Genomic DNA, 17607 nt, shown 5'->3' with positions numbered 1-17607 from the left:
TCCTACCACAACCACATCAAAATTAGAACTAAACTACATCATTCAGAACCGCCTGAAATCTAATTAAACAGAAGTCTTACAATTAAGGATATAAAGAAGAACCCATATAGAGACTTGTAGGACGGAGAGAGCTGAGGCAGTGGCTGGTCCCATGGCAACATGTGATGGATAAAACTCAGGAGGAATATCTCAGCTGCAGAGTCATCATCCCCCACCCGACTCCCCCACTCCCCATCTCCCCACTCCTACACCCCCTGGTCAGGCATCCCAACCCTTCACCAGGCCTTCAAGCCCAGGGTTCCAGTGCCAGGAACAGAAGTCCCCATAACTTCTGGCTGTAAAAGCCAGTTGGGATTGTAGCTAAGTGAGATGGAGGGCTGCTGGAGACCAACACAATCCTCTTAAAGGGCCCACACATGGACTTAGTTGGACTCACTTGCTCTGAGCTCCAGCACTGGGACAGCTGCTCAAAAGGCACCAGGGACTTACAGAGAGGAAATGAACTGTCTAGGAAAATTCCTGGGCAGGTGAAATAGGGAAACAGAGACAAGAAAATTTAACAAGGGCAAACAATGGGGGTAACTGGCAGCCAGTTTGTGAATCCCAAACCTTATCTTCCCCAATTAAGGGCACTAGAGAGCAAATGGTTTATATCTCCCTGCCCTAATCAGGGAAAATAGAAAACACAGACCCAATGAATGTCATCTGTGCCAGCTAAAGGCAAGTACAGACGAAGTCAGGTGAACAAATGACAAAAACCTGATTAAAGCCAAAGTAAAAGTAAAATGGTAAAGCAGTGCAAAGAATCATCTAAAACTCCCCTATAAGCTATTTTTGATAACTCAGCATACTAAAAATGCACCTAGAAAGCTGATGAATATTCCTCCCCTATGATTCTCCACTGCAAAAGAGAAATAAGAAGCCCTCATGATAGGCTGTTTCTATAGCATGCACTCAGGCATAAACTTTTTACTTCCTCCTAAACTCTAAGGGTCTTCAGGAGACATAAGCAGGAGAGCAATAGGCAGCAAGCAATAGCTCTTTGTGGGCTTACTATCTGATCCTATCTCAAAGGCCCTATTCTTTTCTGATGTCTCTATGAGCTACAGCAGCCCGCCTTGGTTCACTGTGTCACTGTGACATTCTCTTCCTAGTAAGCTAAAGCACTCCCACCATGGCTCACTGTCACTGTGACCTTAAATTCCTAGTAAGCTAAAGCAGCCTCACCATGACTCACCCTGTCAGGTGAACTTCACTTCCCAGTGACCTAACTGTAGCGCAACCATGGCTCATTCTGTCATTGTGACCTTTACTTCCCAGTGAATTAACAGCAACCCCACCATGACTCACACTGTCACTTTGACCCTCACTTCCCATTTATCCAGACCAGCCCCACCTTGGCTTGCTTCTTTCATATAATGTTCTAAGAAAGCCAAAGCAGAGCACCACCTGGGCTTTCTCCTACACTAAGTCCTTCCTTTGTTTCATTGTCCCATTTTACATGTTCTGAAAATCACCTGCATTCGTGTTGTGAAATCATTCCTACAGAAAGTGAAGAGGGCACACACTACAGCCTGGCATGAGGAATAGAGCCAGTAGCAGAATAAGGGTTGAAGGGGCAGTTTTCTCCCAGATATAAGTGATGGTAGAGGCGACTGTTCCTTTGCTCAGCGCTCCCCAATAAAGCTAGCAGGTGCAGGCACCATATCTAAGTCTCCATCAAGATGGCTCACACTGTTTGGCCTTAATGATTCCCTGAAGCTCCACAACATTCTATACAAATGGTCTGTCTTAGCTCATGCTTAAGACTTCCCTAAAATATTTCAAAAAGTGCACAATTGAAGGAACAGCAAAAAACTCCAGAAAAACAACATAAAAGAGTAGAGACAAGCAATCTACCAGATGCAGAGTTCAAAACCCTGGTGGTGGAAGGAAAAACCAAGATGGTAGCATAGGTAAACACCTATACTGCTACCTCGCACAACAATTTCAAAACTGCCACTGGAAGACATCGTCCAGAACCACTGGAAAGCTGGTTGAGTGGAAATTCTACAACTAGAAGGAAAGAGAAAAGGCCACTGAGACCCAGAGGAGCTGAGGAGGACAGAGGTGTGGAGACCCGCACGTGCGGAAAGGGCAGGCAGCAAGCGCGCGGCTAGCCGTCTCATTCGGGAGGGTAACAAAACCTCCTGACTGCACTGAAATCCAGATCCGGGTGAGACTTTGGGTACCCAGACTCATTCGGGGAGAAACTGGACTGTCTGGCAGCGTGCGAAACTTGAGGGCAGCCTTCTTTCAGAGGTGCGTGCAGCCATTGCCGCGGGACACTGAGACACAGGGGCCTCGTAGGGCAGGGCTGGCGGGAAACCAAGGCTGTCTGCTCCACCCTGAGCCTCCGCCCCATCCACGCTGAGCACAGAAGCCCTCCCAACAGAGACACTGCTGATCCTCACAGCTAACTGGCCTGGAGGTCAACTCCCCCCAGTGATACCAACAAAAATCAAGGCTTAACTGCAACAAGACTGCACACACAGCCCACAAAGGGCTGTACCAAGAGTGTCCGCCTCAGGTAACTGGGGAGGCTGAGCCACTGGGCCCTATAGGACACCTAGCACACAAAGCCACTCCATCAACTCAGGGAAGGAGCTACAATGGGGAGACAAAGAGGCAGGCCACAAATGAAGGAAATGGAGGAGACCAAAAGACTGGATATCGAGTTCAAAACCACGGTTATAAGGTTTTTCAAGAATTTCCTAGAAAAGGCCGATAAATTTAACGAGACCCCCCAAGGATATGAAGAAGGATCAATTAGAAATTAAGCATACACTGACTGAAATAAAAAATATTATACAGAGACCTGAAAGCAGACTAGAGGATTGCAAGAAACAAGTCAAAGATTTGGAATACAAAGAAGCAAAAAACACTCACCCGGAAAAGCAAAAAGAAGAAAGAATCCAAAAAGTTGAAGATAGTGTAAGAAGCCTCTGGGACAACTTCAAGTGTACCAACATCAGAATTATGGGGGTCCCAGAAGAAGAGAGAGAGCAAGATACTGAAAACCTATTGGAAGAAATAGTGACCGAAAACTTCCCCCACCTGGTGAAAGAAATAGACTTACAAGTCCAGGAAGCCCAGAGAACCCCAAACAAAATAAATCAAAAGAGGACCACACCAAGACACATCATAATTAAAATGCCAAGAGCAAAAGACAAAGAGAGAATATTAAAAACAGCAAGAGAATAACAGTTAGTTACCTACAAGGGAGCACCCATATGATTGTCAGCTGACTTCTCAACAGAAACTATGCAGGCCAGACGGGAATGCCAAGAAATATTCAAAGTGAGGAATAGCAAGAAACTACAACCAAGATTACTCTACTCAGCAAAGCTATCATTCAGAATTGAAGGGCAGATAAAGAGCTTCACAGATAAGAAAAAGCTAAAGGAGTTCATCACCCCAAACCAGTATTATATGAAATGCTGAAAGGTATTCTTTAAGAAGAGGAAGAAGAAAGAAAAGATAAAGATAAAAATTATGAACAACAAATACATATCTATCAACAAGTGAATCTAAAAACCAAGGGAATTAAAAATCTGAGGAACAGAATAAACTGGTGAATATAATAGAATCAGGGGCATAGAAAGGGAGTGGACTGACAATTCTTGGGGGAAAGGGGGAGTAGGAGGTGCGGAAAGAGACTGAACAAAAAGCGTACACCTATGGATGAGGACAGTGGGGTGGGGGGAGGTAAGGGCAGAGGGTGGGGTAGGAACCTGGTGGAGGGGAGCTATGGGGGGAAAAAAGAGGAACAATTGTAATAATCTGAACAATAAAGATTTATTAAATTAAAAATAAAAAACACTGGTGGTGGCTCAACTTAAGACTGGAGATTAAAAATGGCAGCAGATTAGGTGGATGCTGCACGGATATGCTTCCAGAAACAAGCTAGAATTACAACTGTAATATGGCAAGGCTTCTTGAATAATCAACAGAAAACTTACATGAGAGAACCCTGACACCTGAGGACCGAGGGTGGAGAAGGCACAGAGACTGGTAGGAGGAGCAGAGGCACGAAAGAGCTGGCCAGATGCCCAGAGACAGCAACTGAAGTCCCGGAGAGATATCTCGGCTGTGAAGGGTTGCCACTGAGAACTCTGAGATCTAATCTCCAAGCTGAGCCTCCTAGCAAGAACACCAAAACTGAGCAGGGTACCCACATAACATCTATCTGTGATGCTGCCTGCCAGGGAGTAGCAGCTGAAAGGTCAGGTACCCTCTTGAAGGGCCAAATTACAAAATTCCCTGTGGAGCCACCCACCTTGTGCTCTGGCAGAGGGAGGGTGAAATGGACGGGAGCTGTGAAAGCAGAACCCGGGTCTGGGGACTTGGCGGATAGAGTTCAGAAGGCAGATATCCCAAGTTTTCTGGGCTGAGTCATTCCCTTACATAGTGAAGAACATCTTTCCCACATAGACATCAGCCTTGCCTCGGGGGAGACAGTCACACACCCTAATGGCAAACACCATGCACTTAGGCCACTTAAGAGAGTAAGAATGAAAATTAGCCTACAGGCAGCAGCAATTGCCCCCTCTATAACTGAGGACGGTTGCCTGTGGACAGTTCAAGTCAGAATCCTACTGTTGTGTAGACAGAGGCAGTCTCTGGAGGTTTTGAGTATTTTCGTGACCCAATTAGTCAGAAACAGTCTTTAACACCATCCTGCACTAAAGACTGAAAGACGTAGAGGATCTACCTAATACATAGTCACAAAACCAAACAGACAACCAAAATGAGAAGACAAAGAAACAACCCCCAAATGAAAGAACAAGAGATAAATGAAGCAGAGACAAGAAATTTATCTGAAAGAGTTCAGAGTAATAATGTTAGAAATGCTCAACAGTATGAAAAAAAGATATAGTAACTATGAAAAAAGAACAGCCTGATAAAAAGAATGACATAACACAAATAAAGAACACATTGGAAGGAACAGACAGCAGATTAGGGGAAGCTGAGGACTGAATCAGCGAATTAGAAGACAGAGTTGAAAATATCACTCAATCAGAAAACCAAAAAGAAAAAAACAATTAAAAAACAGGAGGGCAGCTTACGGGAGCTGTGGGACAATGTGAAACGTAACAATGTTAGAATAGGTGTGCCAGAAGAGGCAGAAAGAGAGGAGGAATAAAGAAGGTGTTTGAAGAAATAGTGGCAGAAAACTTCACTAACCTGTTAAGGAAAAAGTCACATAAGTTCAGAAGGTACAGAGCACCCCAAACAAGAAGAACCCAAACAGACCCATGCCCAGACACATCATAATTAAAATGCCAAAAATTAAAGACAAAGAGAGAATCATAAAGGCAGGAAGAGAAAAGAAAACTGTTACCTACAAAGGAGTTCCCATAAGGCTGACACCTGATTTCTCATCAGAAACTCTATAGGCCAGAAGGGAATGGCATGAAGAACTCAGGTAATGGAAAGCAAAGATCTGAGACCAAGATTACTATATCCAGCAAGGCTATCATTCAAAATAGAGGGTCAAAGAAAGAGCTTCTGAGACCAAAAAAAAAAGAAAAAAAAAAGGCTAACATAGTACATCACTACCAAGCCAGAATTACAAAAAAATGCTAAATGGATTGCTGTAAGGATTGCTGAGAAGAAGAAACAGAGAAACCTAGCCATACAGAATTAAAATGGCTATAAATAAGTACCTCTCAATAATATCCCTAAATGTAAATGTATTAAATGCTCCAATCAAAAGGTGTAGGGTAGCTGAATAGATACCAAAACATGACCCAACTATATGTTATCTTCAAGAGTCCCACCTCAAAATAAAAGATACACACAGGATGAGAGTGAAGGGATGGGAAAAAAAATTTCCATGCAAATGGAAAGGAAAAAAAAAAAAAGCTGGAGTAGAAATACTAAAATCAGAAAAAAATAGAGTTTAAAATGATGGCCATCACAAGAGACAACAAAGATCACTACATAATACTAAAGGGATCGATCCAACAAGAGGATATAGCCCTGGCAAACATATTTGCACCCAATATAGGAGGACCTACATATACAAAAAAACTTCTAGACGGCTTTAACGGAGAGATCAACCACACTACAATCATAGGAGGGTCACTACTATCTCTCTGACTTCACTGGATAGATCTTCTAGACAAAAACTTAACAAGGAAATAGAGACCTTAAAGGACACACTGGATCAGTGGATTTAATAGACATTTATAGAACATTTTATAACAAAGCTGCATAATAAACATTCTTCAGAATATACACAATGATAGACTACATGCTAGGACATAAAACAAGTCTCTACAAGTTCAAGAAAATTGAAATCATATCAAGCATCATCTCAGATCACAGTGGAGTGAAATTAGAAATTAATTACAGTAAAAACACTCAAAAACATTCAAACACCTGGAGGCTAAATAGCATGTTATTAAATAATGAATGGGTTACCAATGAGTTGAAGAAAGAAATCAAAAACTTCCTGGAAACAAATGAAAATGAACACACTGAAAAAACAGTTCTAAAAGGAAAATTCACTGCACTACAGGCATATCTCAAAACAAAACAAAACAAAACAACACAAAACAAAACAAAACAAAACAAAAACAAAAGAAAAATCAGCAACAAACTATTTGACCCTACAACTTAAAGAACTGGAAAGAGAAAAACAAGAAAAGCCCTGAGTAAGTAGAAGAAAGAAAATAAAAACTACAGCAGAAAGAAATGATGTAGAGACAAAAAAAAAATCAATGAAACCAAGTGCTGGTCATTTGAAAGGAGAAACAAAACTGATAAACCATTAGTCAGACTCATCAAGAAAAGAGAGAGAGGACACAAATAAAATCAGAAACAAAAAGGGAGAAGTAACCACTGACATCACAGAAATACAAAAAATTTTAAGAAAATACTATGAACAACTACAGTATATGCCAACCAGCTGGACAATGTGGATGAAATGTACAAATTCCTAGAAAAATACAATCTACCAAAACTGAATCAGGAAGAACCAGAAAACCTGAATAGGGCAATAACTAATGAAGAAATAGAAATAATAATCAAAAAACTCCAACAAAATAAAAGCCCGGATCCGGTTGGCCTCATCGGGGAGTTTTACCAAACATTCAAAGATCTAACATCTATCCTCCTCAAACTATTCCAAAAAATCCAAAAGAAAGGAACACTTACAAATTCTTTCAATGAGGCCAGCATTATCCTAAGTCCAAAACCAGATAAAGACAATGCAAAGAATTATAAGTACAGGTGAATATCCCTGATGAACATAGATGCTAAAATCAACAAAATATTAGCAAATCGGACCCAGCAATATATTACAAAGATCATACACCATGACCAAGTGGGATTTATTCCAAAGATGCAAGACTAGTACAATCATTGGAAATCAAGAAACGTAATCCTATATAATAAAAGCCTAGGTGGCATCATGTGAAATGCCCTTGTGCAACGTTGTCACAAGATGGTGCCACATGATGGCGGGCAGAGAAGGCAATTGAAGGTGATAAGGCCGGCAGGAAGGGCAGCTGAGGCCATCAGGCCTGCAGGGGAGGGCATATCTGACTGCTGTGTTAGGCCTGCTCCCCAGGCGAGAGGGCACAGGCCAGGATGAGGGACACCCGCCTCCAGTGCACAAATTTCATGCACCAGCCTCTAGTATTAAATAATAATGGCACATATTATTTAAAAGCAACTATTTAGTTAGTTGTACCACAGTTAAAATTATGCATGCTATAATTAATCTCATAATTTAACTTTAGTGATTAAATTAAAATAACAAAGGATAATTTATCCTTAAACGTAATTGTTTATTTAATAGGTCCTAAAGTTAAGTTTTAATTCTCCCTTGAGCTTCAATCATAGAGAAACTGTAAAATGGAGGAATGTTCTTTACCCTCAGCCTAACTCAACCTTTATCTTCAAAATCACCATCCTCTACCCTTCATTTATTCCCAGCTATAAATTTAAGAAGGAACAGTATTTTTTGCTTGATTTTGTTTACTATTAAAATATCACATTAGGAATGTAATATTTTTATTTTAAAATGTCAGACTAAATACCAATAAAGAACAAGATACTTCAGACAAATAGTTGGCACAAAATAATACCTTTCCTTTTTTCCATTTACCTTATTACATAATTTGTCCCAAATGGAAAAAAAAAAAACTGTCATTCAAGTGTGTACTTACTAACCTTCCAGTAGTCAGACTGCAAACTGTAGTATCTCTGATACGCAGATAATGCTGAAAAAGAAAATAATTAGTAGTCAAATTATGCCCCTTTCAAAAATCCACAACATAGATATCAATATTTTAATATAGGATGCTCATTATACCTGCTTCTCAGCAAACAGCAAACACCAAATAATTTAATATTTTTGCTAATAAGTTAATCACTAGTGGAGACAATTCTAATAAAAGAATAATATGCAAATTGACCATCACTCCAACACACAAGATGGCTGCCCCCATGTGGACACAAGATGGCCACCACAAGATGGCCAGCAGGGGAGGGACCAGGTCTGCAGAGGAGGGAAGCTGGGGGTGGCTGGGCCTGCAGGGAAGGGCAGTTGGGGTGACCATGCAGTTGGGAGCCAGCAGTCCTGGATTGTGAGAGAGATGTCCGACTCCTCGTTTAGTGGGATTCCTGGCAGTTGGGGGTGACCAGGCCTAAACAGGCAGTCGGATATCCCTCAAGAGGTCCCAGATGGGAGAGGGTGCAGGCTGGGCTGAGGGACACACACCCCCATGCACGAATTTCATGCACCGGGCCTTTAGTAAAAATTATAATAAAAAATAAATGATCAGCTATATCCTATTTAATAAAAGAGTAATATGCAAATTGACTGTAACTCCAACACACAAGATGACCGCCCCCATGTTAACACAAGATGGCCACCACAAGATGGCCAGCAAGGGGGGGGGGGGGGGGCTGTTGTGGGGGACAAGGCCTGCAGAGGAGGGCAGTTGGGGAGAATCAGATCTGCAGGGGAGGGCAGTTAGGGGTGACCAGGGCGGCAGGGGAGGGCAGCTGGGGGTGACCAGGCCTGCAGGGGAGGGCAGTTGGGGGGACCAGGCCTGCAAGGGAGGGCAGTTAGGGGCAATCAGGCCAGCAGGGGAGCAGTTAGGCATCAATCAGGCTGGCAGCGAAGTGGTTAGGGGTGATTAGTCTGGCAGGAAGAAGCGGTTAGGGGCAACCAGCAGGCAGGCAAGCGAGCAGTTGGAAACCAGCAGTTCTGGATTGTGAGAGGGATGTGCGACTGCCCGTTTAGTGGGATCGGGCCTAAACGGGCAGTCAGACATCCCTCAAGAGGTCCCAGATTGGAGAGGGTGCAGGCTGGGCTGAGGGACACACAGCCCGCCCTCTGTGGACAAATTTCGTGCACCAGGCCTCTAGTAAAACCATATAAAACCTCATATTTAAACAATCGTAAAATATTGGTAACTAGCTGTCCCCAGCCACGCGTTGCTGTGGCTCAGCCTGGTTAAATGGAAAACAGAGAAAAGAGAAAGCGCACGTTTCTAATATGTTTAATTTCACAATGCTTGTGGGTATACAATACTTTTTGTTGTTCCATTGTCTGTGCAGATATAGAGATTGTCTGGTTTGCTGACTCTAGAACAAGCAACATATAATTGTCCATGTGAGAAGCAATCCGTGTCTAGATCTAAACCGCACAATTCTAAAGATTGGCCCTGAGCTTTGTTGATGGTCATTGCAAACGCCAATCGAATTGGGAATTGCAATCTTTTAAATTGAAATGGCATATCTGTTAGAATCATAGGAATGCGAGGAATGAGGACATCTTCACCTTTGAAAGGTCCTGTCAAAGTTGTTGCTACTACGATGTTGCTCATTAAATTTTTTTACTGCAAGCAGTGTGCCGTTGCAAAGCTTTGGCTGGTTGATATTTCGCAACATGATAATTGGCACGACGATTTTCAATTGCAGTACATGCGGTGGCATCCCTGACGGATCGAGTGAATTCAAAAATTCTGTTGGATAATTAACCACTTCATCTGCTTCCACAACAGTGTCGACGGACTTGTATGTGGCTGCCTCACTTTGAATGTTAGACTGAATAATATTGTTGAGTTCGTAGACGTCTTTGTTCTTGGCCGCAAGAATAGCTCTTGCACTCAGCCAATCGTGATTCTTATAATTGGTTTGAATATCCTATCTAATAAAAGAGTAATATGCAAATTGACCATCACTCCAACACACAGGATGGCTGCCCCCATGTGGACATAAGATGGCCGCCACAAGATGGCCAGCAAGGGAGGGCAGTTGGGAGGGACCAGGCCTGCAGGGGAGGGCAGTTAGGGGTGACCAGGCCGGCAGAGGAGGGAAGTTGGGGGCAACTGGGCCTGCAGGGAAGGGCAGTTGGGGGAGGATCCAGGCCTGCAGGGGAGAGCAGTTGGGGGGGGGGGGGACCAGGCCTGCAGGGGAGGGCAGTTAGGGGTGACCAGGCCTGCAGGGGAGGGCAGTTAGGGGCAAACAGGCTGGCAGGGGAGCAGTTAGGCATCAATCAGGCTGGCAGAGGAGTGGTTAGGGGGTGATCAGGCTGGTAGGCAGAAGCGGTTAGGGGAAATCAGGAAGGCAGGCAGGCAAGCAGTTGGGAGCCAGCAGTCCTGGATTGTGAGAGGGATCCCAGATTGGAGAGGGTGCAGGCTGGGCTGAGGGACACACCCCTCCTGTGCACGAATTTCGTGCACCGGGCCTCTAGTTGGGAAATACTTTTTCAACCAATTCTTCTTTTGAAGTCACTAAATTGCAAAAGTTATGAGGCAATTAAATTCGTCCTGAGGTCAGATCAACCGGCACCTTTCCATTCCCAATTTCCAGCAATTGATGTGAGAATATCTCAGCTGATCGATCGTTTTGCAGCTGGACATGCATATTTGTAGTTAATTTTAACTTCTTTACATGTTGCCACCAAGTAGAGTATTTCAGCAAGCATTTATTTCGTCCGCTGGTGTCGAAAGAGGAATTACAGGTAATGTTTGCCTGAAATCTCCTGCAAGCAATATTAATGCATTCCCAAATGGTCTGATGTTTCCACGCAAATCTTGCAATGGATCAAGAGCCTCGAGCGTTATTTTTTGCGCCATTGTGCATTCATCCCAAACAATAAGTTTGCATTTCTGCAATACTTTTGCCATGCCAGATGCTTTGGAAATGTTGCACGTGGGAGTTACAATGAATTGCATGTTCAATGGCAATTTCAAAGCGGAATGAGCAGTTCTTGCACCTGGTAGCAATGTCGCAGCTATTCCAGACGATGCAAGAGCTAAAGCTATGTCATTTTGGGATCAGATTACTGCCAGAATCAATCTAATTAGGAAAGTTTTACCAGTTCCTCCTGGCGCATCTAAGAAGAAGATTTCTCCAACCCCGTTATTGACAGTTTGCATTACTTGATCGTAAATGCCTTTTTGCTCAAGCGTTAGCTTAGAAATATTTGATTTCACATACGACCAAAGATCACCCGTGTTGTAATTTTGTTCACGACACAATTCCACATCGAACGAAGCAGCAGCAGATCGATTCGGTGATGGCATTCCCAATTGATTGAGAACTTTATTTGCGATTTCTAAGCACAAATCTTCAAGCATTATCAACATTGAAATGGAATTGTAAAATTGGAAATTTGGAAATCGTAAATCGGAAACATTGAAATGGAAGTCCTAGATGGCGGAGACCCGAACACAAAGCGGACACTTCTTGGCTGCTGGTGCGGACGCAGAGACCACGCCATCTTGAGAAACAGAGCTGCCTGAGACTAGGATCCGGGCTTCAAACACAAACCAGGACCCTGCAGCCACTGGGGACAGAGAACTGCTATCACAGCTTCAGACCAACAAACAACAAGAATCCAGACTTCCCCGCAGATTTCCGTGAGTCAAAGAGCCTATCCCCCTCCCCGCAGGCGCGTGGATAGCGCCATAGTAACTGATAGACCCGCCCCTCGCCCAAGCTGCAGAGCGCCAGCAAGCTCGTGGATAGCACCATAGTAACTGATAGACCCGCCCCTCACCCAAGATTCAGAGCGCCCTCAGGCTCGCGGATAGCGCCAAAGTAACTGATAGACCCGCCCCTCGCCCAAGCTGCAGAGCTTTGCGCAGGGACGCGCTCCCCCTTAGGGAATTTGGCGCGCAGGACAGAAGCAGATCCTCTTCGGGGAAATCTGACAGCGCGCACAGAGGGATCCCCTTCAGGGAATTTGGGGGAATTTGGCTTGCGGGTCACAGCTCCCCTTCGGGGAATCTTAGAGTGTGCACAGAGGGGCTCCCCTTGGGGGAATTTGGCCCACAGGACGGACTCCGCCCCCCTTCGGGGAATCTGGGAGAGTGCACGGAGGCAGCTCACCTTCAGGAATTTGAGAGTGTGCGAAGCCCTAGCCGGTTTGGCTCAGTAGAGAGAGCACACACAGGACGCAGTTCCACGTCAGGGAATTTGGCACGCCGGACACAGCTGCCTGGAATCCCTGACTCACAGCGCATTCACACTAAGAGCCAGTGACCCCAATTGTTGGTGCATGCACACACAGGGACCCTGATTCTCAACGAGAAACTGCACAAGGCAACAGAGACTCTGACACTAAATTCTTGGTGCAGACACAGGGAAACTCTGACTCCTGGCACATGCTAAGGATCTCATTTTTGGCCCATACCAAGAGTGTGGTGCAGACAGGGCCCCTGATTCTAAGTGTGCACACGAGACCACATGAAACACTGGGGACACTGACCCTGGGCAAGCCTAGTTCCCACCAACCAACGGCAGCCACACGTCCTAGTGTCATAGCACTTCAGTGAAACTCAGGTGGAGCGAAGTCCCCACAGCACACAACCCAGGTCCATGCAAACTGAAGCTTGAGCTTTCTGGGGATAGTCAGAATGGGGAGACGAAATAACTCACAGAGGAAAGAAAATGTGGAGTCGCCAAGAAAGGAAATTAGTGAAACTGAAGCTTGCAACATGACCGAAAAGAAGTTCAGAGTAATGGTCGTGGAATTTATACATCGGATGGATGAGAAAATCAACAACTTATGCAAGAATCAGGAAGAAATGAAAAGTGATATAGCTACAATCAAAAACACCATAGAAAGTTTCAACAGTAGACTACAAGAAGCAGAGGACCGAATTAGTGAGTTAGAAGATCAGGTACAGAAACAAGCTCAATCTGAACAGCAATTGGAGAAAAAAATTAAAAAGCAGGAGGAAAGCCTAAGGGAGCTTCGGGACAACATGAAACGAAGTAACATGCGTATAATAGGGCTGCCAGAAGGACAAGAAGAGCAGCAGGGATTAGAAAATCTATTTGAAGAAATAATGACAGAAAACTTCCCGGATATGGGAAAGATAAAAGTTACGCAAGTACAGAGAGTCCCAAGGCAGGATCAACCCCAAAAGACCCACACCAAGACATGTCATAATTTCAATGGCAAATATAAATGATAAAGAGAGAATCCTAAAGGCGGCAAGAGAGAGACAGAGAGTTACCTACAAAGGAACACCCATCAGATTGTCAAATGATTACTCAACAGAAACACAACAAGCTAGAAGTGAATGGAAGGAGGTATACAAAGTGTTGCAAAGCAAAGGACTGAATCCAAGAATACTATATCCAGCAAGACTATCAATCAAAATTGAAGGGGAAATCAGGAGCTTTGCAGACAAAAAAAGGCTCAGGGAGTTTATCACCACCAAACCAGCAATGTAAGAAATGCTAAAGGGAATACTGTAAAAAGAAGAAATAAACAGGTAAGAAGGAATACAGACACAAAAATAGATATGACTACAAACAAATACCTTTCAGTAATAACTTTAAATGTAAACGGACTAAATGCTCCAATCAAAAGACATCGAGTGGCTGAATGGATAAAAAAACATGACCCATATATATGCTGTCTACAAGAGACCCACCTCAGAACAAGAGACTCACACAGACTGAAAGTGAAGGGATGGAAAAATATCTTTTAGGCAAATGAAAATGAAAAAAAAAAAAAAAAAGCTGGGGTAGCAATACTTATATCTGACAAAATAGACCTCAAAGTAAATGCCATAACAAGAGATAAGGAAGGCCATTTCATAATACTAAAGGGAGAAATCCAACAAGAAAAAATACCAGATTTCAAGCTGTATTACAAACCCACTATTCTCAAAACAGCCTGGTACTGGCACAAGAACAGACATATAGATCAATGGAACAGAATAGACAATCCAGATATTGACCCAAACCACTATGCCCAATTAATATTTGACAAAGGAGGCATGAACATACAATGGAATAAAGACAGTCTCTTCAATAAATGGTGTTGGGAAAATTGGACAGATACATGCAAAAAAATGAAACTAGATCACCAACTTACGCCATACACAAAAATAAACTCAAAATGGATACAGGACTTAAACATAAGACGGGAAACCATAAAAATACTAGAGGAATCCACAGGCAGAAAAATCTCAGACATATGCCAAAAGAACTTCTTCACCGATACTGCCCCTAGGGCAATGGAAGCTAAAGAGAAAATAAACAAATGGGACTACATAAAAATAAAAAGCTTTTTTACAGCAAAAGAAACTATCAACAAAACAACAAGAAATCCCACTGTATCGGAGAACATATTTGCAAATGGTATCACTGATAAAGGTTTAATCTCCAACATCTACAGGCAGCTTATACAACTTAATAAAAGGAAGATAAATGATCCAATAAAAAAATGGGCAACGGACCTAAATAGAATCTTTTCCAAAGAAGACAGAAGGAAGGCCAAGAGGCACATGAAAACATGCTCAACATCACTAATTATCCGAGAGATGCAAATCAAAACGAAAATGCGGTACCATCTCACACCTGTCAGAATGGCTATCATCAACAAATCAACCAACGACAAGTGTTGGCGAGGATGCAGAGAAAAAGGAACCCTCTTTCACTGCTGGTGGGAATGCAGACTGGTGCAGCCACTGTGGAGAACAGTATGGAGTTTCCTCAAAAAACTGAAAATGGAACTCCCATTTGACCCAGTAATCCCATTCCTAGGAATATATCCTAAGAAACTGGGCACACCAATAAGAAAGGATATATGCACCCCTATGTTCATAGCAGCACAATTTACAATAGCTAAGATCTGGAAACAGCCTACGTGCCCATCAGCAGATGACTGGATCAGAAAACTATGGTACATCTACACAATGGAATATTATGCTGCCATAAAAAAAGAAGGAATTCTTACCATTTACAGCAACCTGGATGGAATTGGAGAACATTATGCTGAGTGAAATAAGCCAGTCAATGAAAGAAAAATACCACATGATCTCACTCATTTATGGATAATAAAGAACATTATAAACTTGAACAAAAAGATAGATACAGAGGCAGTAAAGCATCAAACAGTCTGTCAAATTACAGGGGGAAGGTTAGGGAGAGGTGGGGAAGATAAGAGATCAACCAAAGGACTTGTATGCATGCATATAAACATAACCAATGGATGCAAAACTCTGGGGGGTGAGGGCATATATGGGAGTGGGGTGGGGGGGGGAGGGCAATGGTAAGATATGTACACATATAATACCTTAATAAAAAAAATTGAAAAAAAAACTGTCAAACAACTAAAGACTACCACCAACAAAAACTAAAGGAAAACATAATGGCCCTGGCTGTGTACTTCGGTTGGTGGGAGTACTGCCTAGGTATGCCAAGGTTGCAGGTTTGGTCCCTGGTCAGGGCATATATAAGAAGAAATCTCTCTCTTCTCCTTTTCCTCTCACCTTCTCCCTCCCTTAAATCAACAAATATTTTTTTTCAAATTACAGAGCAATGTATGAACAAATAGAGAATGCCAATAATAGTCATAATAGAAAAATCTAACAAAAATTCCAGAAATGAAAGACATAATAGTTAAAATAAAAAATACTACAGCCCTCCAAGCATGGCTCAATGGTTGAGTGCCGACCTATGAATAAAGGGATCACCCTTCAATTTCTGGTCAGGGCACATGCCAAAGCTGTGGGCTCATTCCCCATGCAGGAGGCAGCCAATCAATGATTCTCTCTCGTCATTGATGTTTCTATCTGTCTCCCTCTCCCTTCCTCTCTGAAATCAATAAAAATATATTTACAAAAAATAAAATAAACAAATAATACTATAGAAGGGTTCAACACGAGGTTTTAGTATACAGAAAACAAAAATCAGTAAACTTAAAGAGATCACAATTTATATTACCCAGTCTGAGGGTTATAATGAAAAACAAATTAAAAGATCTAAGGGGTCAGAGATGCAATCACATGTTAATGACATATCCATTAGGGAAGTTCCAAATTGGGAGAAGGGAGAAAAAGGCAGAAATACCTGGGGAAAAAATAACAATTAAAGACACAAATCTACATACTCAAGAAAGACAACACATTCAATGCAAGATAAACTCAAAAAGACCCACAATGAAACACATTAAGGCTAAAAGACAAAGAGAAGGAGAGAATCTCGAAAGTAGCAAGAAAAAAGCAACTTATCTCATACAACTCATCTTCAGTAAGCATAAGAACCTATTTCACATCAGATACCAAGAAGATCAGAAGGTAGTGAAATAACATATTTGAAGTACTGATATAAGAACAACATTACTTAAAAGTACTAAGCTTCTTTAGCTGAAGAAGTTAACAACCAGTACATGTATCCACAAGAAAAGCTAGTCTTCACACTGAAATTAAAGGACATTAAACAATAACTTGAAGACATAAAAATATAGAATTATGTAATGGAACTACATAGATAAATATAAAAACCATTATATTTTGATATTTTTCATTTATAACTCCTTAGTTTCCTACATGACCTGACATCGGTGCATAAACATATATTTAAGATTACATAATGTATCTTAAATAAAAACTGTAGAGAAGTAAAAATTTTGTATGCTTCTGGAGCTAAGTTACTATCAATTCAAAATAGAAAATCATAAATTTAGGATATTAATACTAATTCCCATAATAACCACTAAGAAAATGACTGGAGAACAACAGAAAATAATTAAGTCAATAGAAACACTACAGTAAAAAAAAATTCAGAAACAAAAGAGGGCAGTTTTAACAAATTGAAGAACAAAAAATAAAATGTAATTTAAAACAATGGCTGGTGTGGCTCATCTGGTTGAGCATAGTCCCATGAACCAGAAGGTGGCCAGTTTTATTCTCAGTCAAGGCATATGCCCAGGTTGCAGTTCCATCCCCTAGGGGTGCCTATCAAAGGCAACTAATGAACATTTCTCTCTAAAAATCAATAAAAATATTTAAAAGAAAGTAATAATAAAACAAAACCACAGAAGTCCATTGTTATCCTATATAATAAAAGGGTAATATGCAAAATGATCCTAATGGGGAACGACTGGTCACTATGACATGCACTGGCCACCAGGGAGCAGACACTCAATGCAGGAACTGCCCCTGGTGGTCAGTGCATTTCCACAGGGGGAGCGCTGCTCAGCCACAAGCCAGCTCATGACTGGCTAGCGCAGCGGTGGTGGCAGGAGCCTCTCCCACCTTTGTAGCAGCACTAAGGATGTCTGATTAACATGTTAGG

The 17607-nt window shown here is 42.3% G+C and overlaps 1 protein-coding gene across 7 annotated transcripts in view; it reads right to left on the bottom strand.

The window, feature by feature from the left end:
* LOC307096475 (lysine-specific demethylase 6A-like) overlaps nucleotides 1-17607 on the bottom strand; it is a 269094-nt gene that overhangs the window by 191964 nt on the left and 59523 nt on the right. For all 7 annotated transcript variants that reach the window (XM_079766141.1, XM_079766142.1, XM_079766143.1 and 4 more), the window contains exon 4: nucleotides 8224-8273. In XM_079766141.1, the coding sequence (XP_079622267.1) occupies nucleotides 8224-8273 (50 nt within the window). The remainder of the gene's footprint in view (nucleotides 1-8223; nucleotides 8274-17607) is intronic.

The sequence above is a fragment of the Cnephaeus nilssonii genome, assembly GCF_951640355.1.
Source record: "Cnephaeus nilssonii genome assembly, chromosome: Y".
Classification (NCBI taxonomy): Eukaryota; Metazoa; Chordata; class Mammalia; order Chiroptera; family Vespertilionidae; genus Cnephaeus; species Cnephaeus nilssonii.
Note: the sequence above shows the minus strand (reverse complement) of the source record. Positions and strands in the feature narration are given on the sequence as shown.